The 26125-nt window shown below is 27.0% G+C and overlaps 2 protein-coding genes across 3 annotated transcripts; both read right to left on the bottom strand.

Moving 5' to 3' along the window:
* Positions 1 to 2645: 2645 nt before the first annotated feature.
* Positions 2646 to 7575, bottom strand: LOC119669429 (equilibrative nucleoside transporter 1-like). The gene is made up of 9 exons (XM_038079320.1): positions 7486 to 7575; positions 6701 to 6793; positions 6496 to 6632; positions 5089 to 5237; positions 4792 to 5024; positions 3398 to 3569; positions 3209 to 3330; positions 2877 to 3052; positions 2646 to 2825 (listed from the first exon to the last, which is right to left on the bottom strand). Exons 1-9 carry the CDS (start codon positions 7486 to 7488, stop codon positions 2684 to 2686), a joined length of 1227 nt encoding a protein of 408 aa, XP_037935248.1. The 5' UTR covers positions 7489 to 7575; the 3' UTR covers positions 2646 to 2683.
* Positions 7576 to 9758: 2183 nt separating this feature from the next.
* LOC119669933 (calcium channel flower) lies at positions 9759 to 23882 on the bottom strand. Of its 2 annotated transcripts, none has more exons than XM_038079986.1 (5): positions 23725 to 23882; positions 23441 to 23564; positions 17295 to 17502; positions 17121 to 17228; positions 9759 to 9964 (listed from the first exon to the last, which is right to left on the bottom strand). In XM_038079986.1, exons 1-5 carry the CDS (start codon positions 23725 to 23727, stop codon positions 9820 to 9822), a joined length of 588 nt encoding a protein of 195 aa, XP_037935914.1. In that variant the 5' UTR covers positions 23728 to 23882; the 3' UTR covers positions 9759 to 9819. The 2 variants fall into 2 exon arrangements, with proteins under 2 accessions (XP_037935914.1, XP_037935915.1); XM_038079987.1 differs by lacking the exon at positions 9759 to 9964 and adding an exon at positions 13637 to 13863 and having other exon boundaries at positions 23725 to 23765.
* Positions 23883 to 26125: the final 2243 nt, after the last annotated feature.

The raw sequence follows: 26125 nt of genomic DNA, 5'->3' as shown, positions 1-26125 counted from the left end.
GATTACACCATGTGCATCCCAAAATACTGAAGCCATAACCTTCTCAGCTGACTGTTGTGCATTGGGGCGCTTCGGAAGTGGTTCACCGGCTGCAGTCCACTCAGATGATGATCGTTTTGATTCCGAAGTGAAGTGATGGATCCATGTTTCATCCATTGTCACATATCGACGCAAAAAATTTGATTTATTACGTGTAAACATGGCCGATCATCAACACGTTGTTGTTTTTGATCGACTGTGAGTAAACGTGATACCCACTTTAAAAACAGCTTTCTCATGGTCAAATGTTCATGCATAATTGTAAACACACTGCCTTCTGATATCTTTATGGTCTCACCTATCTCATCAATTTCAATTTCCTATCAGATATAACCAATTTCTGGACTTTTTTGATGTTTTCTGGAGTAACCACCTCAATTGGACGACCAGAACGTTTACCATCATCGGTGTCTGTACGACCGCTTTTAAATTCAACAAACCAATAACAAACGGTTCTTTTCGATGGAGCAGAGATAACACTTTTGAAGCCATTGCTGAGTTTGCAAAGTATTTTTTTTCATCAAGAAGTAATGACAAATGAACACTCGAAATTGTTTTGAATCCATTGTTTTGAATGGATTGAATGGATAAATGGCAGTCACTTTTTTCTGACTAATCGAAATGTCATGAAATTTTACACATAGTCTTTTAAAGGTTGGTACTTCATAAACGTCATATAGATTTGACAATGGCAGCGCCATCTGTGTGTCAGTTACACGACTAATTAACTGATGTATTATATTAAAACAAATACATAAGGACGTAAATGTATTAAATCGTAGTTAGTACTTAAATTTTTTAGTTGATATTGTTAGACAATTGATTCAACAAATAAAATATAGCCAAAATAACAATTTGGTGTATATTTTTTTACTATTAAGTAACTATTATTCTATTCAAAAAATTTTCTTCTTCATGCTTGACTTTAAACAAAGTTAATTAAAAAAATTTTGCATGGAATTAAGATTATGTTTCATCGATGTAAACTGAGTCATTTAGAAAAAAAACTTTAGATAAAATATTTTAAATATTTTATAAAAAAAAATAAAATTACAAATACAATCAAAACCCAATTGTTAGGCAGCTGTTAAAAAAAATAAACCTTAGAAAAATTTCATAGAATATTTTAAATCGCATCAGCGTAGAAAATTAAGATACTTGTAATTGATACTTTTATGCGTAAACTCGAAAGTGCATTGTATGTTTAGAGATACTTCAGAATATTTATTCTTTTATTTACATTACTCAATATAAATTTTCCAAATCATTTCCTTTTCAGTTTTCTTTTCAAGGACTATGCAACGCAACAAACAAAGAAATCATGATATTTAAGTTTATTCATCCTGCTAATGTGAATTAGTAACGCTAGATTAAATTATTAAATATCAAAATACCACTTTTTTGAAGTTTAGAAAAACTGTTCTTCATTCTTTGATTGCAATCCATTTTTTCAAATCTCTAAAAAATTAAGAATTATATTGAACTTGGTTAAATTTAGGATCTCATGAGACATTACTCAAGTAGTAGAAAATAATCGTATTAACATATTTTTGTATTTCCATAATAAACCCGTATTTTCTTGGTTTCTTAATTATACCCAAAATTAAAAATATTTATAAATTTTAAAATTATATATATAATAAAAAATTCTTTAAGTTTTTAGCAATCTTATAAAGAAAATAAGTTTCCATCACCAAGGGCAATAACTCTAGCATATTAAATATTAATATCAATGTATTACAAATACTGCCTATTACTACCTAACTGAATTAAGTATTTAGCTACATCATCGTCATCCATGACTACACAGTCCATGTAGGAGCTAAGCCTGTTTTACAACAGTCTTCCATTCTTCTCTGTTTTTTGCTTTTATTTTCCAATTTCTTAGGTTCATTTCTTTTAAATCCATTGTCTTGCACATTGTCTTTCCATCGTTTTCATGGACACCCTCTTCTTCTGCTGGTTCCTACTTCGTTCTCATAAAGGAGGATGGCTGTCATAGGACACCATTGCATTGGTGATGATTTGGCAGCCAACCTTAAGCTAAATGAGCTGCTTTCAATGACAAGAGATCCAGTTATGCAAAAGGAAGCCACTGTAGCTTTAACTCAATAACGACATCCGAGAATCGAAGGACGAATAAGGACCCAAATCATTTCGTTGTCTACTTCGGCTAATCCTTCATTTCAGTGGAGCCATTTGTTGGACGGTGCGCTGTCCTAACGCCTCATAATTTATATGTTAGATAAAACTCAAACCCTCCGATTTTCATTACGCTAATTGCATTGTTCTTAAATTAAAAACACTTGTTCTAATTATATTGCTTTTTATAATGCCTTTTTCTATTAACATAAGAATATCTATATTACTAATTCAAAATTATTATTACGGATATTAGTGGTAAATATAGCAACATGCTTTTTAAAGCTACTATACTTCCTTCATGGACTTAGAATGTTTCTCTCGGGCTCAGTTCTTTAAGAAAAAGTACAAATTTAATATAAAATAAATTTATTAAAAAAAACATAATATAAATTGTTTTATATAAATATGAAATTTTTTTAACTTTTATTAACAATTATATTTTAATAAATGATGATACATGATAAAATATTTATATTATATACACAAACTATATTGCATTCTACATTGCAACTACGTGCGGCCAAAGGAAGCTAGCTATTATTCCAACGAAAATGCCAGTCATCAGCATGGCACAGGCAAACATGCCAGCCTTGTCTTGGTGTTCGGTAACACTTAGTGGTGCATACATCATAGCAAGTGCTCTGGAAATATTTTAATGAAACTAAATTTAATTTGATAATAGATGAACCTACGAAAAGTAACCATGTGTATAAGACATAGTCACACCCATGAATATGTACACCCATTCATTTCCGATTACTACGGGCAGTTGACGCACTTCACCCTTCGGGTTATAATTGCACAATAGAAACAGTGGTATATAAAAAAGACGCAGGACAGTCGCAATCACTAATGTCTGAGGAGATGGCTAGAAAATTTGATATGAAAATACAAAAAAAATACAAAGAGTACTTTATCAAAAATGTTTTAAGTATAAAAATTTTATATAATTAAAAAAAAAGGAACAATAAATAGTACTAATTTATGAAAACAATTTCAATATCTGAACTACCTTTTAACTTACCCATTTGACCCAAACACTGGTCAAGGAACCCAACATTGCGAAGACATTGAAAACCAAGTAACAAGTGAAAAGTGCAAAATATTCAGGCGGTATGATAAAATTGGGATTCGTTGCCTGAATATCTGGATTAAAAGTAATTTAAAAATTATGTTATCTTAAATATAATACAAATAGGTTTCCATTCTTTACCGGAATGTACTGCAGGAAATATTGTCAATGTGACGAAAAACACAAGAAACGCATTAAACACTTGCAAAAAAGCTTGCTTCCATATTCGTAAGAATGGAACATCTTCAATAGTGCTTTCCAATTTAGCTGCCAAATCATTTTTACGCAATACTTCATTAGAACGAAAATATTCCTTTAAATAGATAAAAAAGTTAGATAAGCTTGATATTTTATTTATACTAATATTTTATAATGTTTATATATACTAAATATAATATTAAATATTTATAATAATGATTGTACAATTTTTAAAATGCTCGAGTTTCAACAATGGTAGTGATTAGATTTATGGCAATTAATTTTGAGAAACAATTTTTTAAAAAAATATCTGAGTAGAAACTTTAAATTCCTTTAAAATATATCTTATCTATATATCTCATCTATGGTATATCTTATGTTAGTTTTCGTATTCTGTTTAAAAAAATTTATACAAATTCAAAATAAATACTTATCGCTAAGTTGGTAACTTTACTTTTTATTTTACTAATTTGTAGTCTGACTAACTTGAATATATATCGATTAAATAGATAGATTATAGATATATAGCTCTAGAAAATATTCAATCCCTATATTATCTTTCCAATACTACATATACTCGTAAACAAATTATATTTCTGAAATTCAAATCCCATTCACAAAAATTTTAATTTTATGATAGTACTTAATGAAACTATACATACATATACTATATATCAAAATATGATACGGGCATTATTAACATTATCAAATATACATTAAGACTATTGATAAACTCATTGTTCTCTTCATAGCCCAATTGGTCTAGGAAAACAAGCACATATAAATAGAAAACTTGCACAATGGAATAAGATAGGAATAGTGAAGAGGTATAAAGTAGTAACAAGGGAAAGACTGAAATGTTAAACCTAATTTGGATTGAAGTTAGTCAGGATAAGCCGCGTAATGTCTTGCTCAAGTTGTTTAGGAAAACAAGCACATGTAAAGAGAAAACTTGCATAATGGAGCGAATTGGAAATAGTGAGACGATATAAAGTAATAACAAGGGAAAGACTGATATAATGCGCCTAACTTGAGTTGAAGCTAACTCAGGATAAACCTCATAATGTCTTTTGGTTCTATGTCCTAGACTTCTTTTAGTTTGAGGAAAGGTAAATACTTTTCATTTCCATATGAATTTTTTAGTAATGATGAGGTCTGCTAAGTATGTTTTATAAAAAGTAAGTGATGCTGCGGAAAGTTTTATTACTCTCTTTTGCACGCTTGTCAACTTTTTGAATACATTTGAATAATGAAAAAAATATGATACATTTGAATAATGAAAAAATAGGAATGCAATGAAATAAATCGATAAAAACTATGATAAATTATTTACTTACATTTAAACGCAGGGCTAAGAATGTTAAATGGCAAATAAACAAAAAGAAGAGCGCCGATAGAAAACTATAAATTGCAGCTCTCCGTAAAGTAGCAAAAAGGTATTGAAATAAAATTGAAAGGAGTGTAACAAACACTCCATTTATATTGTTGCCCAGAATTATTCCTCCTGTATAATTTGGTGGCAGCGATGCAGCTATGCCATAAAGTGAACTTTGATATACACCAATTGCACCTATAAGAGAATTTTAATAATTTATTAACTTATACAATACAGATATGTTATTTTATTTTCTTACTATTTAATAGGATAACCGTTAACATTGTAAAAACGAAAAAAAGTATTACTTGGTGAGACGTATCACATACAGCCATAAGAATTGTAAACACAAACAGAATAATTAGAACCCAAATACTAAAAAGTATTCGCTTCATTAGTCCTCCTGAACTGTTGTGGAAATAAACATTATTTTGATAGTAGTTTTATTATATTTACAGAAAATATATTTTAGTATAGTTGATATATAAAAAATTAAAACTGACAATAAATAATATGTCTCATTTTCATAGCAACATCCACAATCGTAACACGATCAAAGAAATATACATCTCAAGACAAGACGGGGATCTATTATATTGCCTAAAATTCTGTCGTACAAAATTTTGAATATGTGGGCTACCATATCAATGAGAACTGGGATTGTTTTGAAGAACAAAATGCCGAAAAGATACATAAGTATCGCCAACAGGGGCTTATGGGGTGGTGGCCACTCTCTAAAAGTGTAACTATAATAATATTTTGTAATATTTCATAAATAAAAATCAACCAATGAGGTTTTGGTCTCCATAAAATTAATATAGAGGGTTTTCTTTTTGCAGTTATTGCGGACAGTAATTGAAAACAGATTCCCGATTTAATGTTAGTTTTTTTCTTGCAATAAGATAAGAATTTCTATTAGTTATTTTACTACAATAAATTATTTTATAGTTATCCGTTTAAAGAAAGGGAAATTTCTTACATTATGCGGCCCTTAGTCCTTAGTATACTCATACATCATGAGTATATACTATATTCATGTTTCGCAAAACAGTACTGAACAGTCATGATCTCTATCCTAAAACCATAATTCGGTTATGAAATAACTCTATGTATGATCTGTACTATTCAATGTCATAGAAAACTAGACTTCAGAAGTAGCAGATATCAATAAGCTCAAATTATTTAAATTATGAATCTTTAGAGGAATCTTAAGTATACTATCAACAAACCATATTGCAAACAATCAATGTTTACTAAAAATGAACTGTGTTTGACAGCTGCTGAAAGAAAATATCCCATTTAGGACTTATTTTGTAAAATATGATATAAGAGTTACTATATCTTAAGATAGGAAAAATGGAAGAAAAACGGAATATAGTAGCCCAAAACAATGTTTATAAGAAATAAGCAAAACATGTTAAGGTTCTTCTTAAACAACCATAAGTGGTTGCATTAGATATCATCCAAAACGGTTTGTGGTATTTTTTAATTACCATAACGCGTTGCGACTATCTTTACAAGTGCCAGAACACGAATTTCACTTCATGACTGTTTCGAGTTATCATCGTGTTGTGACTGCTTTTTCATTTAAAAAGTATTTTCAGTTTTTGAGCACAAAACAAATAAATAATTATTTTCTCTTTTTAGGTTTATAATTATTTCATACCCAAAATTTACAAATATATTCAACCACATAAAGGATACACCTGGCAACATCGAACAAAATCCAACATATTGCAGATAATATTTGGAATAAACTGTTAATTCACCTTTTGAGCTAACCAATTTAAAATCTGAAAAATACTTTAAAAAAAAATGTGTAACTTTAAAAAATGGATTGTTTTTTTTAATTTCATAATTATTTTACTCACAGCTTTTGAGGTTATGAACATGTTCCATGGCATCAGTATGCCGATTCCATTCATAATAAACACAAAATACACAAAATAACATTTATCCTCAACCTAAAATAAAGTCAAAAGGAATACATTATTTAAAATATTTTCTGAAAAATAGTATAAATGAAAGAAATGGTTTTTAGATTCAAGATCCCGGGAAGAAAGAGTTAATTTTCCCAACATATTTTTCGAAATGTAGGGTGCCCAAGAAAAATATATTCAAAATATCTTAAACAAGGAAAGCGCTTATGTCGCAAAAATAGGATCATTTAGAACAAATAGCTAATCTATTGTAAAGTTACTGGATAATGAATGCAATTCTAGTCAATTTTTATTTATGCGCTTCCACTGTCAGTTCATTACAATAAATATATTTTGTCTAATATGATGAAAGACAATACATAAATATAATTATATAAAGCTATTTATATTTAATTTTAAATAATTATTCTTTATCTCTTTTACGAAAAGAAAGTCCTTTTATGTGACTTGTAAAACCTAGTAACTTCTTAGTTATTAATGTGGTAATCGCTTAGTGAATACAAACCTAATAAACAATTTATATATAATACTTAGATGCATGTACATAAATCCCCTTTAAGTCTACGTAGGTTAAATTCAGATAGAAAGAAATAACATCTTATTATTCAAAGTCTTCTGACATATTTTGGTGATACAACTTAAAGTACAGATTTTAATAGATCCTATATACAACATTGTTATGATTCTTTTATAAATCGATTTATATAATGACATACCATGTTAAGAGGATGTGCTCTGGAATATCTTATAACAGCTACAACAATTTGAATTCTAGATTATGTATATGGGAGTATATAAATAGCTTTTGTATATGCTTTTATATTGAAAATTTTAAATATTTAAAAAATATTTTTGAATATATTTACACAAAATTGTTTCTATTGCGCTTACTATGATATATTCATATGAATTTATATGACTTTTTTCAGAATAAGATTTCTTTGCAACATTATATTTCGGTAAATATTAAAAAAGTACCCCGAGCAAATTAACAAAACTCCAGAAAAATGGGCGAACATAAAAGTCAAGTATAGCTTTGGGTCAATTGGTTAAGAAGCGCTAACTCTGAGTTTCAAATGTGGCAGGGCACGAGTTCAATCCCTAGTACTTGCAGTCTCAAATTATTTAGTAATAATTAATACAAGAAATATTTCCAAAACCTCTGATGATGACTATTTGGCAATACTCGAAAGAGTTGTATGGTCAACCAAAAATTCAATTAATTAAAATAATATGAAATGAATTTTTGTTGTTGTAGTTCACTACTATTCGAAAACTTCCTCATTAAAACTTTTCTCAAATATTTGAAAGAATATAAAATTACTCAGAATAAACTTCTGATTTCTATAAAAATTTTTAATGTCCCTAAGAGATTTAATATCATGTTTAATTTAATTTATTTAATTATATTTAATTTAATTAAGTGTGGTATTATTGTTAACACCATTATGAACCGCATAAATTTCTGAAGTAGTTGGAAACTCTGAACCAAAATTTAAATTCGTTAAGTAGAGATAAAATGTCATCATAATGATGTAAGAAATTTCCATTTATTTATTACAATTAAAAACATTTAATTTAAATTTATTAATAATAATCTCTCTTCATATGCGTGGTTTCAGGATGGTTTCGGTTATGGTTTAATTGAATTACACTAAAAAGTTAAAAAATTATGATTTAAACAAACAAGCAAGCAGACACACCAGCTTATGTTTATTGATAGAAGTAAACTGGTCTGGTCGTCTGTAAGAAAGAATGGCGTTGAAACATAGATTGACCGTATTTGTGATCTACAAAAATAACAATAAAAACAACTGATTCCAATTCAAAATCGTTTAAACTCAAAAGTAATTCGCAATCCTGATTGTTAATATTTAGAAAGAAAACTTAACATAATTAAATAAACTTATTTTTCAAATCAAACAAATATATATAATAATTTAAGATTTATTTGAACATATTAAGGTTTAAATTATACATTCATATATTAATTTAATCGCAATGAATTATTTCTTAATAAATTTACACAATTAACTATGACTAATATATATATATATATAATTTTAAAATATTAAAACTTTTTTTATTTTAAATAATTTGTATGATTAAAGAATGATATTGATTATAATAGACTTTTATCAATTTGTCATAATAATATTAATTTTGTAATTATAACGTAATTGAATTAATGTCGTCATAAAATAATTGTTTAATTAACAATAATTTTTTATTTTTTTAGCTTAACTTTACCTAATATTTTGTTAATATTTATTGAACTATATAATAATGATATATTTTTCTCGCAGAAGTTTAGTAAATTTATTATATAGTTTTAATTTACATAGTTGTTTTATTATTACATGTTAAATGTTTCTAATTTAATTAAGACATTTTCATTTATATTGCCAATAAATTACACAAATTAACAAGAAACTTTAATTGTTAATAGAATTGTTTTGGAATGAAAAAATTGTATTTATATAAATACTAGATTACACAAACATAATATAATTTTTAGAAAATTTAAGAAAATAAAATACACAAAGTATATGTATAAATTGTACAATTTTTGCATATATTGTACAATACTTTATATAGTAGTATAAAGAAATATTTTATAATTAACTATTGACACATATTGACACGATTAATTTAAACTAAATATTTAATTTTATAAAAAAAACATGCAAAAATATAGAAAAAAAATAAAATAAAATACAGGAAGAACAGAAAGTTTTTAAATATGAAAAACACAGCATATAATGAATTTGGCCCAGAGATCGTTGCTTCGAAGTAAAGTATATCAATCGCACGCTGCGGGTTGCAAAAGAAAGTAAGCTCGTCGTATTCTCATAATTTGACGTAAATTATTTAAAAATTTTGATAAGTCTTACTCTCTCGTCACTCTTAAAGTAGTTGGTAATATAATATAATGTAGTCAGTTGTTATGACCTATAGTGCTGCCTTGTATATGTAGATATATATTATGTATTGAAATACATATTACAGTTTATATGATTTGCTTGTATATGAGGCATTATGTTGCGATATCACACATTACTATCGGTACCCACAGCTCCAGTGAAAGAAAATGGTTGTGCATTATTTACAATGCTAGCGCGATCATTTGTTGTAGGCGTGTTTCCGGCCAATCCTGAATTTACAGCTGTTTGTCGCATTTCAGAAGCAGAGGCTCTGTAGAATAAGAAAAATAAAATATATTAGTTTAATGTGGTATAAATATATAAGTAAAAAATAATTATATATTTAGAAAAATTGTAAAAAAAAAATATGCTAGAGAATGCTAGAGAATATGCAAATAGCTAGAGAAAAAAATACGGTTATATTAAATTTAATTATATCTATTAAATACAAACTTATAATTATAATAATCATCCAATTAAAAAAGAATACAATAAATTTGAGATAATTAAAAAAATACATCAAATATTACATATATACAATTTAAATAAAAATAAGTGTAAAATAAAATTTATTTACAGTCAAAAATGAGGAAAAAACTATTTAAATAGATTGCGATAAATACTAATTTAATACAACAAAATATTATTTTGAATTAATTAAATTTTTTTTGACAGTCCATACAACGGTTTCTGATGTTACTAAATTTAACTATTTATTCCTTTCTATTTAAGATAGAATATAAATTATACCAAATAAAGAGTATCAATTTATTATCATGCCAAACGATAAAGAAACTTATTTGCACTAAATTTTTTGAATCTTAAATTAAAATATAAATTATCTAAAAACTACAAACTAAAGTTTACTAGTCTAATAGGTATATTAATATATTTTTATATGGAATTACTAATAAATGTATAAACAAATGCTTGTAATATAAATATTAAAAATTTTTTAAAAAGTGCTTTTTATACATATAAGTATATATATATATACTTTTTAATATATTTTTAATTTAAATTTTTAAAAAATTCAATTTTTAAAGCATATATTACCAATATTAAATTAGATATTATTAAATCCTAATAAACCGTGATGACGTATATGACAATTAAAAAAATTGTATGGCAATTTTATAACTTTTTAATTAATTTTATTGGATTTATAATGCAAACTTTTTATGGTTTTTTTTTAATTCATTCTTAATTTGGATTATTTTAATAACTGAGTCTTCAACTATATAAATGCAATAAGAGTTATTAAAAAATTATGACTCTATGTGTCCATATTTTTTATTTTTAATTAATCAGATAAGCCTTCATTTATTTTAAATCAATATTTACAACTAGTAAATAAAAAAAAACCACAAACATAATTTATTTCTTTATTTCAATGTTTGTCCCAACTTTTTCATTATTCAAAAATCGATATAGCGATGTCAAAGATTTAGATATATTTCAATACATTATCCAAAAATCGTTATAGCGGTGTCAAAGATTTAGACAAATTTCAATACGCTTTTTTCAACTTTTTCAGTAGGCTTTATGTCCATACAAGCTAATTCTCGAGATATCGGGATTGAAAACTGTAAACTTTTTACATTGATTATATTATCAAAAAACAAACACATACTCTATTTAACGGTAAGTAATATATCCAATTTTTACATTAATTAAACAAATAGGAATTAACAAAAACTAGAGTAAAATCTTGAGAAGCGACTCAAGCTTTTCATTTAAAAATTTGCAGTTTTAAATCCAAATATCTTGAGAATTAAGCTAACTGCAGTTAGAAAAAGATAAAATTTTCAGAAGTTCTTTATTAAATCCCTCATCCAGAGAAATCTAGGTCGTGGTTTATTTTTTCTTTTACAAGCATTTTATTATACATTTTAAAATTACAATTCTTGCTATAATCTACAAAGTGTTTGTTACTACGTTTATACGAATGATATTCGCAATTTTCTCAAACCAACTATTTTCAGTAATCATTGTCTATGTGCCAAAATAAATACTGACATTATTTTGCTTCCGCAAATATAAATATTTAACAAATTTCAATATGCACTATATATTTTAAGACTATCATGAACGCAAAGTTGGCAAGTTTTTGTCTTAATAGTACGTTTCGATTTCAATTTATCTTACATGAGGCAACAATTTTTGCCAAAGAAAACTTTAAGTGTTTACACTTTAGCTTTCAGAGTTTAACGAACAATGAAGCAAAAGAAAAACCAATTGTTTAAAATTAGCGTTTTAATATAATTCGTCGCAAAATTTTAATATTATTTACTGTTAAATTGAAGCAAATAATAAAATTTACAAACATTTTGCGCATATCTGTCTCACATAGATTTAAAACGAGAAATTATAAATTTATTCACAGCTGCAATTTTATTTGCAATTTGTTTTTATCAAAACTTGCGAAAAAATAAAAACAATAAAATAAAATAAAACAATAATAAAAAATAATTATCCACTTATTCTGCATATCTTTGCATAAATATTGTGTAGATTTTGTATAGCAAAAGTGCATGAACCTAAGTATACTATCAGATAATTACAACCGATAATTGTAGTAAGTTCATCTAAGTCGTAAATTACACTGTAAGTGTGTGCTTTGTATAGCAAAACTCCCTGAACCCAACACACTTATCGAAATAAACCCGACAGAGTACGAAAGATTAAGTATACTATTAGATAATTACAATCGATAATTATAGTAAGTTTATCTAAGGCGTAAATTGCAATGTAAGTGTGTGTTTTTCAAAATCGTTAGTTGGTAATTACAATTATATCTTTCGCATAAACATAGTATATAAAATATAGACGTGCCAAACAAACATTATCAAAACATTGTCTAAATTTAATTAAAATATACAAAATTAATTGCCTTGTTTTTGGTTAACTTTTGAATGGCTGCAAAAGCGCGGTGCTACATAAGAAGATAAATCCTAAGGCGGCAGTTAAATTTGGCATCTTAGCTGTTTATTTTCATATTAAATATTTCTGTCCATTCATATACGCGCTGTTCCTTTGTAGCTAATTGCATTCGATATATACTTAATTATATATATATATAATAATTATATTACTAGCGCTTATAGCTAAGTAATTAATACTTCATATAAGTATAACAAATAACATAAAACAAATATAAAAAATACATTTATAAAAATATAAATTAATATAATAATAGAAAATTAATCTACGGCTAGCAAAAGAGATTGCGATTTACTATAATGGAATAATTTCTTTTTAATACAAAAAGAAAATATTAATAGAAGCACTGCTAACAGAAATCAAATTGTTTATTTTTAGGTTTGAGTTTTATGAGTTGATTAGTTCTAAGATAATTTTAATATAGTTTTTGATTAACTTAAATCTGTTAATGAGCAATTTGTTTGCAATATAATATTTTCCTTTGTTTTTACAATTACAATAACATTTTTTAAAACTATATAATCTTATATATATATATGTGTATATATATTAATGTTAACGGCATTTGTTTTTTTTAGTATACAATTTGTTCATTAAGGAAGCTTTCTATTTTATCATTTGTTTAACATTCTGTAACCATTTTGTAATTTCATTAACTTTTACTATTTTTTTTTTGTTGTTATGAAAATATATATAATTTTAATTACTTATATTTTATTTTGTATGAGATCGAAATCATTGTTTACAAATAGAATTTATAAGCAACATTTTTAATTAAAATTGGAATGCATAGCAACAATTATTTAACAATGGCTTTAATATTTTGTTTTTGGTGGGGCAAGTGTTTTTTACACATCTATTAAAATTTTTTTAATTTTTTATTGCTAATTTTTTTTTTAATTCTTCTAATTTGTTAATTTTGTTTTTTAGATTGTTCTAAATTTTTATTCTCATAAAACTGCAAATTCCTACATATTTTACAAAAGAAAAACGAACAGCAAAAACTTAAACATAAATTTTTAATAACCATTAGGCATTAGCATATTAAGCGAACAATTTTTTATAAATATATTTTTAAAATATAATTAGTTTATTTATGTTGGACGCCAAACATCAGGATCTTCCATGAGAGTGATATGTTGATCTGTACTCATTTGCATTTGTCCACCATTTGTGGGCATTTGTGTTGGTGATGTTGCAGCAGCCGCCATATCCTCACGCGATGCTCTATTTTCGTTTTAGTATTTTTTTTAATATTTAATATTATTATTTACAAAAGGTTTTAGTTTTTTTTTATTAATAAAATATTTAACAAACAAAAGTAAATTTTTTCAATTTTTTGTAAGCATTGGAAGGCACAAAAGGGAAAGAAAAGAAACAATCATTTTATTAATATAAGAAATTATCCAAAATACACATCAGGACTTAATAATAGGTTTTAATAAATAATTCGTTCGGGGTTTCATATAATATATATATAAAATATGTATATAAAATATATATATAAATAATATAAAAAAGATATTTTGATTTTTTTTTATATATATTGTGAAGGGTTATCCATTTTAAACCACTTGTTATTGATCAAATTTTTTTATTCGATCAAATATGATATTTAGATCATTATTTCAAATAAGTTTTCATATTAATATGTTGTTTGGATCATTACAATGTGTAATGTGTGCTTACAACTGGAAGTGTTAATGTTTGTAATAGCACGATCTAACTTAAACTAACGTAACCTATTCTTTATGTCTGGCCATTATAGCTATAATACAAAATCACCGCCGGTGGTTTGACGAGTGTCCACTTATAAACGGCTTTTTGGATATCTCACAAAATAATTACAATGGTGATAAATCGCGTGATTACGATCATCATCATCATCCGTGACTAAACAGTCCATGTAGGACCTAAACCTGTTTAACAACAGCTCTCCTTTCTTCTCTGTTTCTTAGTTTTGTTTTCCAATTTCTTATGTTCTACTGCTTTTAAGTCCTGCTGCACACTGTCTTTCCATCGTTTTCTTGGTTACTCTTTTCTTCTGCTGGTTTCTACTTCGTTCTTATATATCTTAAGCAGTACTCTCTCATATCCGGCATTCTTATTACATGTGCATGATTAAGATGGCAAATTAAAGTAAAATTAAACGTCTAGAATATGTTCTGTGACTTATAGTACCATTCCTCAATCTTTCAATCCATTTTTAATTTCAGGCCAAATAAATACTAATCATGTGGCTGTAGCAATCAAAAAAGAAAATCTTCGCACCTAACACACCTCATTCCAAATGACATATCATACAGTGAGTTTTTGTGAATGTAATACTCTTTTGACAGTTACTTATAGAACTTCACTGTCCAAATATAATAATCTTCTTTATTGACATATCCATCTAACCAAAAATAAACCTCACTAAAGAGAATTCTATGCAAAAAATCATCATCAATTTTCATAATCTTAGAATGTTCAGCAGTTGTTAAACGATTTATCTTATAAAATAACAAATCTAAAGATATGATAAATTAAATGAGTTCTGTTTTATAAATAGCACTTAATAAATAGTGCCAAATCAGAACAATAAAATGAATAACCCTTTGTAAACATAAGTACACATAAAAAAAAGTAATTTTTATAATAAATAGTAATAATCTAATTTTAATAATCTAATCTTGGTACACATAAATCTATGCTAAGAATGAGAGGTAAGTTTATATTTTATAAATGTATTGGTACTGAATGATTATAAAATTATTTAGTATCTTCTTAATAATTTGCATCTACTTGAATTGGTAGGATACAAAAAACAAAATATCACCAAATAAAATTTATTTTGTTGACTTTAAAGTAGGCCCTATCTAGGACAACACAATCATGTCAGTGTCAGACATAATCTGTATTTTTTAAGGAATTATAAATTTCGGATACTTTGCACACTAAATGTTTAACACAAAACTAGCTTCAATTTTTACAATATATTATTTTAATTATATAAAAAATCATCTTTAGCATTTTCATGAAATACATATGGATTTGTTTATAGCTTATACTGCAAACAGTTTTTAAAATATATAAAAATAGAATAAATACTAATAATAAAATATATATTAACAATAAAATAAATATTTTTAAAATTGATTATCTTATACAGACATAAATGTTTATTTATAGGGAAATCTAAAAAATTTTTCAACTTTAAATCATGTTTCTACAGTTCCAAAGAATATGACTTTTATAACATTATAGGTTAATAAAAAAAGATTTAATTGCAGATGAAACTGATAGTTAATAACTATAGGAAAATTAATTTTCCATTAACAGTTTATGGGTTTTAATGTGAACTCACAATCTCTTTAAATTTCTTTATGCTAAATAAAATTATTACGTATTGATACACTTTTTCTTTTATAAGTGAAATCAGAAATATAAAATGATTGCTGCTTATAAAACCTTAACAGCAGAGTTGATTATAGGATGTAGTATCCTGGATTTACTAGAATACCACCGTGTGATCTAAGAGGAAACACACCCTTAGATCAGAAGGAAATTTTTAGTGCAATTTGTACTGCTTTTCCATTTATTTTGATATCATCGCTGGTAAGATGAATGAATCATTCAATATATCCCAAGAAGGGTGAACTTTTTACTTCAATTACAATAAGCAATAGTTGCCATTTTCGCGTTCACGTCTTGCATAGTACGCACGCACCAGAAGCGTCTGGAGAGACATGCTGCATCAGACCGAAACGCGATAGCGGGTCTTTATGGCCAAATAAGAATGTAAGTAAGCTATAGTTCTAATTATAAGTTTGAAATATATAAATGCGTAATTAAATCTGTTGTTAGAGGGCTACATTAAATCTATTGACTTGTATTTTAATACTGTATGTTCAAACTTTTTGTATATTCTAATCATATGGACTTTGTTGTTTCAGTGCTTAAATGGAACATTCCTACATGCTTAGTCTGAGTTTTCTATGCCCATTCCACGGAATCAAAAATCGGAAAGCTCAACTTATGTTAGCAATACTTTAGAATGCAGGTATTTGAAAATAACAGAGATACAATTTTTAAATCTACTATTTTTAGTGAAATTAGTATGAGCAATTATTTCACTGAACGCATAAGTAAGTAATATTGTATTCCTTAAATTCTTTGAATGGCGATCATAAACTTCAGAAATATAAAAACTTCATAGAGGTATATACTTTTAACATAAATATACATATAAAATTGTTGAAATGTAGAGCATTTAAGATACAAAAAATACCTAATGGGTAATAATATTGACAAATTTTAGTTTGCTTCTACTAAAACAAACACAGACTTTACGTATATAAATATACAAATTATAGCGTCATATTTTTTTTCTTCTATCTTCAACTTCACGTACTTAAACATTAAAAAACAACTGTTTAAATACATAAGCATATGAACACATTAAGTTGACAATAATTTTATTCTGTTGCAATTTGTTTACTTACTTTTTGCCTAATGCCATCATGCCATAAATAACTCCAGTACCAAAAATGAGACCACAACCAAATATACTTCCCAAACCTGGGCAAAGTATTATGGGCGGTATCGCAAGACTAAATCGAGAATAAGAAGAAAAATAATTTATTAAGAACATTGATGTTATATTTTATAGTACTTACCAACAATACAATGCTGCACGATTCCAAAGTGGTCGAGCATCAGCTTTCTCTGCAATTTGATTAACATAATCTATACATATAAAACAGAATGGCGCTTCTAATGCCATCACTATAAATCCAACTAGCATTTGTATAATTCCTGAGAGTAGACAAGTTACGCTTAGAAAAACAATACTTAACGCATTATACAATCCAAAAAGTATGGCAACTGTAACAAAAATAAAAAATATAGTTTAAATATTAATTTTATGTTTAAGTCAATTATGACAAAAATGAAATAAATAAATTAATAATAATTAATTAATAAAAAAAAAATATTTTACTATTGCAATTCACTGCTGTCCAAAAACATTTATATTTTGAGTAAATTAAGCAAAGTATGAACAATTAAATATCAACACCAAAAAATTATATATTTGAACATCTATCTGAACTCAGTATTTATTTACAAAATGTATGAGTCTTTTTGAGAGGTCTGTGAGCCTTCGGCTTAAAATAATGGAGCACATCAAAAATAATACAATTATACCAAAGTATCAATCAAAGTATCAAGTTCATTAGATTCATTATTAATGTTTATTACGCGACCGTCACTGCTACATGGATGTGAAGTGTTCAACAAGGTCTTAAACACTACTATTTGCAAGCTAATAACTTCACAAAGCCAGGTTCTGAGAAGACATTTCAAAGTACCATAGTACATTAGAACGAATGTCATCCTCAGTGGCCTCAAGATTGATCGGATCAAAAAATACATAAAGGATAGAGACCTGCAATTATTTACGAAAACTGACAGACCTACCAACACCGCGTCATCGAATCTCAGAATGGTTACAGGCTCCTCAAGGAAGTATGCAGATCTGAGGTCAATTATTGCTTAATCTGATGAAGTGATAAATAATAATCTAGTCAAGGCGTAGAGAGGGGTTATGAAGAAACCTAGCAGTTAACAAAGAGTAAAAGTGCTCAAGTGCACTGACTCAGCTAGCCTCAACATAATAATAATAATTATGAGCAAATATGCACATAAAGATACTTAGTTTTTGACTTCGCTATTGAAAGTTAGAGAGTATTCTACAAAATAATCTATCGACCCATTAACTTCACTCAACGAAACTGTTGAAATTATAGAATTAAAAAGACCACAATTGGGATCAACTATAGAAAAATTATATTGAAATCTAATAATATAACTAAATACGAGTACATATATATAAAGTTTTTTGAAATGTGAAAGTAGTTAAAGTTCTTATAAAACAATTTTACTTTTTAATTTAAAAAATAGTATTAGGTGAAAAAAAGTATTAATTATTAAATAAACTACATGTTAATACTATCAATTATTTTAAAAATATTTTCATTTAGGTATTGTTATTAATTAATACTGAATTTTTAATGCAAAAATATAAATTAGTTCAGCAGCTATGCCGCGATGCATTTAACTTAAATGGCTTCATTATCGTGAGATACAAAATAGTTTATGTAAAACTCGTAGAGCTTAGATACAAGCACATATAAGCAAATCATTCCCGCCAAGTGCGGCTGCTCATAATAGATTTGTTGATATGAATAAATAATGAAATATTGAAATGTTTACAAACAAGTGATATTTGTTGTTAACTGCTATGAATTGTTTTATAACCTCGCCGATTGCCACAAAGAAAATGAGTCATTCATGATAGACTCAGTTACTTAAACCAGTTGCCGGCTTTTACATTCGCTACTTTTCATTAAAACCACCACATGAATTTAGTGTGAGTTTAATGTAAAATACAGTTTTAGCGCATTCAACCGTTGAGCAGTCGAACGAACCAGTTTCTTTAGTGGACTCAAATTTCATCTCCAAACGAGCAATTTCTGATTTTATTTTTGATAAAATAAAGTACCGATAAGTTGTTATTTTTTTTAAATAAAATTTTATATTGAAAAGTCGTCATATTACATTCTATTATTTGCTTTCACACTAAAAATTGATAAAAATAAAAACATTAAAGAAATTAATTTCATTGTTATTTTCTTTACTCTCTTATCAACTCTTATAGTATTGCTATTATATTTTTATGATATTTAAAGCTCTATGATAATAAATAAAAAAAAACCTGAAATATAGTGCGATTATCTACGCTGTATAAAAATTTTCAAAAAAACAGATATGACTAATGAAATCCAAAAACCAAAAAACTTTTGGTAACATTTAAAGGCCGAAAAAAAAAAATTGTGGGCGTAGATGAAATTTTGGACAAAATTGATACAGATTTAGTTCAGTTTCAGTTATGCTGAAATATTTAACATATATTTCTTTCAATATGTTACACATATACCATATGCGATAAAGATCTGAGGACAGCATTTGTTATCATAGTATAAAAGCAAAACCTTACGGAATTTTAGAGCTATCTAAAGTTTGGGAATCATTTAAAACCAATTTCATTATTTCCATTAACAAAAATCTCTTTTAAGATACAAAATAAAAAATGAACACATATAAATACAACAATAATAGGAAATAGCAATGTATGAACACAAAACCCCAGCTGAACGGCTTTAAGACAGGTTAGAACAGATACAACAACAACACATACAGATCTGAGAACAGCATTTGCTATCATAGTATATAAACAAAATATTACTGAAATTTAGAGCTCTCTAAAGTTTGGGAATCATTTAAAACCAATTCCATTATTCCTATCAACAAAAAACTCTTTTTAGATACAAAAAAAAAAAATTAGCACATGTAAATACAAAAACAATAACAAATAGTAATATATAAACACAAAACCCCAGCTGAACGGCCTAGAGACAGGTTAGAACAGATGCAACAATAACACATCTAGAAATATATTCTTTAGTTGTTCAGTTATAGTTTACCCTCTTTTGAAAATATTGTGAATAATTTTAGAAGGACTGACCAGGACATGTTTATTTTTCTTTGCCATAAATATTTTAAAACATTTAGTTATTGATAATCTCTAACATTACAATTGGACAATATAAATATTGTTCCGTTCTATCATAAAAGATTATATGATATATGACTGTACCTATAAGGTGGGTTGTTCTATTTAATTCTATTACTTCTATTTACTTCTTCATTATCTACTGCAACCTTTCTACTTACTCGTCTATTGGAACACAAGACATTATTTGCAGTTGTCTTTATTATATTCTCAATTCTTTACCACATATTATCAATAGAATACAAATCGTATTTACACAGACTTATACTTAATTACCACAGAAACCTACAAATAACATGATCATTCTTCAATATCTAGTCGAGATTATATTTGCATGTCTACATTTGGGGGCGATGAAAATAATATGAAACTTGGGCTTCTGGAAGCGGTCGGGTGTACTCTCCAGAGTCATTTGTTTTTTGATACATTCGAGCAGTATGTTTCTTTCATTTCTTTCAATTGGATTTTATTTCCAACGTAGTAGATTTTCTAGGGTTCTTTCAAGTTACATCAATATTGAAAATTTGTAGCTTAAATTGGAAAATCTTCAATTCATTCCAATAAGTACTAAAGAAAGTGTGCCCTCACAATCATTCTTAATAATATGCCATTTTGATCTGTAATATATTAATCAATATGAATACTTTTCTTTCTGCATGAAAAGCTTGTTTAAATAGTTTTAAGTATTTAAAAATCCAGTGCTGGTATTGGAACTCTAAATACGTTAGTCAAAAATTATTTAAACTTCGGTTAAAACGAGTGTTCTCAAAACACTTCACTACGGCAAGAACTGTCCTATCTCAATTGAGATCAGGATATAGCCATGTGCTTAACAGTTACTTGTCACGTATTAACACGTCCATTCCTAATGTGTGCCCAAACTGCAGCTCCACACCCCATGACGTCGCCCATCTGTTTTCTTGAATCAACGCACACACCAATTTAAGTCCAATCGACCTTTGGACTCGTCCCCTTGAAGTGGCTAGGTTTCTTCGACTGGATCCTGGTTAGTTTCAAATTACTCCCACCCCTCCCCTTTCCCTCATCCCAACACTCACTCCCACCTTTTCCATTCCTTACCCCATGTATTCGTCTTGTAATCCTTTCATGTTATCTGCTTTCAGGTCCCGGCGGGTTACAACAACAACAAAACACTTCACTCGATATGTGAATAGAAAGGTATAATTTAACAGGGTATGAGATATTTTATATTAACACACGACCAGAATGGAACTCAAAATACGTTAGTCAAAATTTATTTAACCTTCTGTTAAAATGAGAATCCTCAAAACAGGATTAACAGGGTATTAGAAATTAACAGGAGTGTAGAAATTAACAGGGTATTAGATATTTTGTATAAAAACCCGACGAGAATGTTTCTGGTTGAAGATTTCTTTGTATCTAGTGTTACTTTACACTCCTCTGGGCAAAGGAAAAGTGAACGGCTTTATATCCAATCAAAGCCGGTCAGTACAAACAATATAACTAGAATTCTCAAGTGCTTTCAGGTAGTGACAACATTTTGCCATCTCAGATATTGTTAAAGTGGTAATAGACGTTAAGGTGACCTATGTTCTACTAAAGTTCTGAATTGCTTTCAGACAGTGATTATATTCTAACCCTTCATATAGACTTATGTTGTAGAGATGGTAACGCAGGTGATATTGACCTCTTTTATATTTATATTAAAAAAGTAAATATGCCATATTCTATCCCCTCAAATAGACTCATGTTGGTAAGGTGATAACGCAAGTCATAATGGCATCTTTTATATTTTTATTAGAAAAGTGAATATAATCTAAAAGAATTTTATTTCTATGAAATTTAAATAAAAATATATCAAAATATATTTATTTAAATATTAAGAAAATCATTTTACATTCATAAAACATAATATGTGTATCTAAATAGCTTGCTCTCGTTACTAAATTATATCAGTCAGTTTGCACAACAATGTACGTATATTAATTTGTATATATTGTAATAGTTTTTATATGATTGTGTTATGGATTTTATCACCCACCACAGACTATTGAATAGTTTCTTAAGTAGTGTCAAATTACAACAAGAAAATAAAAACGCACGTGAATTTTGCAAAGGAAAGATAATATGTGAACTAATAGGTTTGACTTATGAAATAAAAAAAGTATAAACCTATAGAACTACATATAGCAAAAATAGTAATTAGCATTAGTCAGAATTTTAGGTTGAGAAAAAAATAAAATTATATAAAAATAACTTTGATAATTATTATCAGCTGCAAATTAAATTATCGGTAAAAATGCAATTGTAATCTTTGTTGATATTTGTTTTAATATAACTAATTAGTTAAACGCAAAATGCTGCAAAATATCTTAATATATAAATTGTAGCATATATTGTGTATAATACTAGTAGAATATATACATATATCTATTTTCATATAAACTTTTTATTTAAAGGCTATATTGAAAATCTTTAATCTTTGGAAATAAGATATTTAGAAATAATACTAGAAGGTCTAGCCTACATAGACCACATTGGCAATATTGCAACAATCAGCTTTGTTTATTCGCGGTTGGACTCAATTGGAAAATAAAATCATATACAAAAGTAATAAAAATTAATTCTTTTTAATTAAACACAAAAAATTATATGTGCCTCGAAGTTCAATGCTTAAACAGATTTAAATAAAATATTTTTAGAAATTATAATATTGGTACAATGAACTTTCTACTTGTATATATATTGATTATATACATATATAAGTATATAAAAGCATATTGCAATTAAGTTTCTATAACAAAGAGATTACTTTTATTAAATATGGAAACAAATAAAATCTTTGTTATCACTGCAAATTATTAAAAATTCTAATTCAAAGAACTTTATCAAATTTAAAAAATTTAAGCGTTTTACAAATTTAAAAGAAAAAAAATGAGTCTGGCACAATGCAACTTTTACTATCAATGTCGTTTCAAACACTATAAGTATGCGGTAGTGGGTGATTGGGCGCAACGTAGTCGATGCACCGAATAGCACCATCCCCTTCGGCCTTACTGGATACAAACAAAACAAAAAAGTATACATGAATTATCGATCAAAGAATTCTATGCATATTATTTTTTTCACCTTAAACAGCTGTGAATTTTTTGAATGTTATAACATTTTTAATTTGTTATTAAATAAGAAAATATAAATAGAACTTACAGAATGCTCCAACAATACCCAATAATCGGCCACCATACTTCATGTACCATGGCGCATCATTAAGTCCCGCTGGATCCGGTTGATTTGGTCTCGATAATAATCCTGTTAATTTTTCCGCAAAAGACTGCAATAAATTTGTTTTATTTTTTATTCTATTTTTTATTATTATCAATTATGTCAACTGACGAATAAAGAACATTTTATCAGAAAAATCTTTAACCACTACGTTTACTTTCAATAATCAAATTTGGTATTTGTATATCACGCATTTGAGTTTTTCTTACCATACTTATATTTAAAACTATGCAGCTGACTTAAACAATATTAATTTATATGATTCTTATTACTTTATTAAAATTTCACCACTTTTTTTATTTATTATTTCTCTGCTGGCTGCTCTGTTCGCTTTCTTTCACTGTCGTACAACCAAAATAATTCTTCTGACGAAGTAAAGAAATTTGACACATCATTCCAGTTAGATAAAGCAGCGAAATATGCACATTTTGACATTGTTCACTATTATAGTGTTGAGAAATGTGTACTGAACCTTTGTGGTATACGTGGAATATAAACAGAACATATTGTCCGCGTTTATGTTTTCTCTTTCATAAAAGAAAATTGAAAGTAAAGAAGACAAAGAAAAGAAACTGATAGTTACGTAAAAATTGTGCAGAAACAATTGTTGATACTCCCATAGATATTATTAGGTTTGTTCCACGAACTACTCGTATAAATTTTAAGTAACACTGCGTATGCACAAGTGCGTTCCACCAGCAAATATTCGAGTAATTGAAAGCATATAAGAGAGCGTAACATCCCTGTCGAAATTTAAAAATGCTACACAGACTTTACTCGTACATATTATTTCAAGTAAAATTTGTGTAATGTATGAATCAGCTGTTTTGGTTTGAATTTAAATTTTTGAATTGTTTATTTGCACTTTATTTGTGTTACGCTCTCAGTGTTTACTTTACTTATGTTTTACTTGAGTTTTACTACGAGTAGTTCGTGAAATATACCTAATAATTAACTTGAAGTTAATTACATGTATAATAACGTTTCAAATAAATTGAATTGAATTGATAAATTAAATTGAACTGTTAAATAAAAAGCGATTTGTTAGTTTATTTGATTTATTTATTTTTATATACGTTATTTGTTATGTAAGAATATATAATTTGAAATTAACTTAGCTTATTACTATTTATATTAAAACAATATAATGAAACCATAATACATTGTTTTTCGCATTGTAAACAAATTATTTTACTACATTCATATAAAATTTTGAAATATTTATTTTCTTATTTCTTAATTTTCCGAAACACATTATAATATAGTTTAACTCTTTAATTAATATAAAATGATTAAGTAAACGCACAAAATTCAAATAAATAGTGGCAAGTGTCAAATTATGCCATACATTTTTCATTTTCTAGCATGCAGCACCTTCTTGTAAGCCGCGCATAAGGTCTCACGAGCCTCAGCTTGTACTCTTGCGCACGAGCGTGAGCTCTGAAACCATCGTGAGCGTGAGAAAAGAAAAGAGCCGGCTCATAAGCTTTTTGCTTCTTGCCGGCTCATAAGCCGCAAGCAAACTGAGCCGAAAAGAGCTGCTCATAGGTACGCAAATACGAACTTGAAATATAAAGTGTATATATCCTCTAGATACCAGACTAGATTACAATTAATGTCATTTAAGTAGATATGTTCCCGTACAAAGTTGTAGTAAAATTTATGTAAAAAAAATTGCTTAAATATTATTATTTTCTGTTCGTGTACCCGAAATCTTCATACTGTAATATATTTATTTAAAGTTCGCTTGAGAAATTTTTTTAAGTAAAATTCTAGTTAAGTGAAGAAATATCTAACTAGAGTTATACATGTACATATACATATGTATACGACAGTTAAATAAGGTTTTTATTGTCATAGTGGGAAAGAAGTATGAAATTATGAAAGTTGCATAGTTTGTATATGAAATTAAGTTAATCATAAAAACGCAAAATTGTAAATTTCATTTTTTGCAACAGAAAAAAAAGTAACTTGGAACGATAATTATTGCTTGTTAATTTTTTATTATTTATTTATAAATTTATAACAAGTTTAAAAAAAAATGAGTTATAAAAAATAAGTTAATGCCCTTAATGAGTTTTGAACTCTGTACACTCCAAGTAATTCTGTTTAGAGATGAGTTACCAAATGCTTGTTTCAAAAATATATTTTTTTAGGCACAAAATTTAAATTTTATTTACAACATATTAGTTATATTAACGTTCAATCCATACATAATAATTTTCCTTTATTTCCTTTTAATTTTTCTTCTTTATGTTTCTTTTCAACTTTAATTAATACTGTTTTTAATATAATTTGTTATTTATTTAATTCAAGCATATATAATATTATATATACTATACATTTGTAAATTTAATATGCTAATATATGTTTTAGATATATTTATATTCTTAAGTTATTCTCAACTGTATCGGCTCATAAATACAATGGCCATTAAAATAAGCTTCTGGTTTACGATAACATATATATAATAAGAAATTAATAATAATTTATTAATGATTATTTTTATATGGCAACCCTAAATTGTGAAATGGCTTCTAAGTAATTTTAAACAGATATATCTTCACTGGAAGGTTGGCATCTTCTGTAATCACGCTTCTGTGAGGTTTG

The sequence above is a fragment of the Teleopsis dalmanni genome, chromosome 1, assembly GCF_002237135.1.
Source record: "Teleopsis dalmanni isolate 2A chromosome 1, ASM223713v2, whole genome shotgun sequence".
Lineage (NCBI taxonomy): Eukaryota > Metazoa > Arthropoda > Insecta > Diptera > Diopsidae > Teleopsis > Teleopsis dalmanni.
The sequence above is the reverse complement of the archived record's forward strand: the minus strand, read 5'-3'. Positions and strand labels throughout refer to the sequence as shown.

Coding starts and splice junctions, on each gene's coding strand:
- LOC119669933 (XM_038079986.1), bottom strand. Junction 17,229..17,294: donor CGTGCAGCATTGTATTGTTG/GTAAGTACTATA, acceptor TTCTCGATTTAG/TCTTGCGATACCGCCCATAA. Junction 9,965..17,120: donor ATGATGGCATTAGGCAAAAA/GTAAGTAAACAA, acceptor CTTATTCTACAG/AGCCTCTGCTTCTGAAATGC.
- LOC119669429 (XM_038079320.1), bottom strand. Junction 5,238..6,495: donor AATATATTTGTAAATTTTGG/GTATGAAATAAT, acceptor TTTCCACAACAG/TTCAGGAGGACTAATGAAGC. Junction 5,025..5,088: donor AACGGTTATCCTATTAAATA/GTAAGAAAATAA, acceptor ATTCTCTTATAG/GTGCAATTGGTGTATATCAA.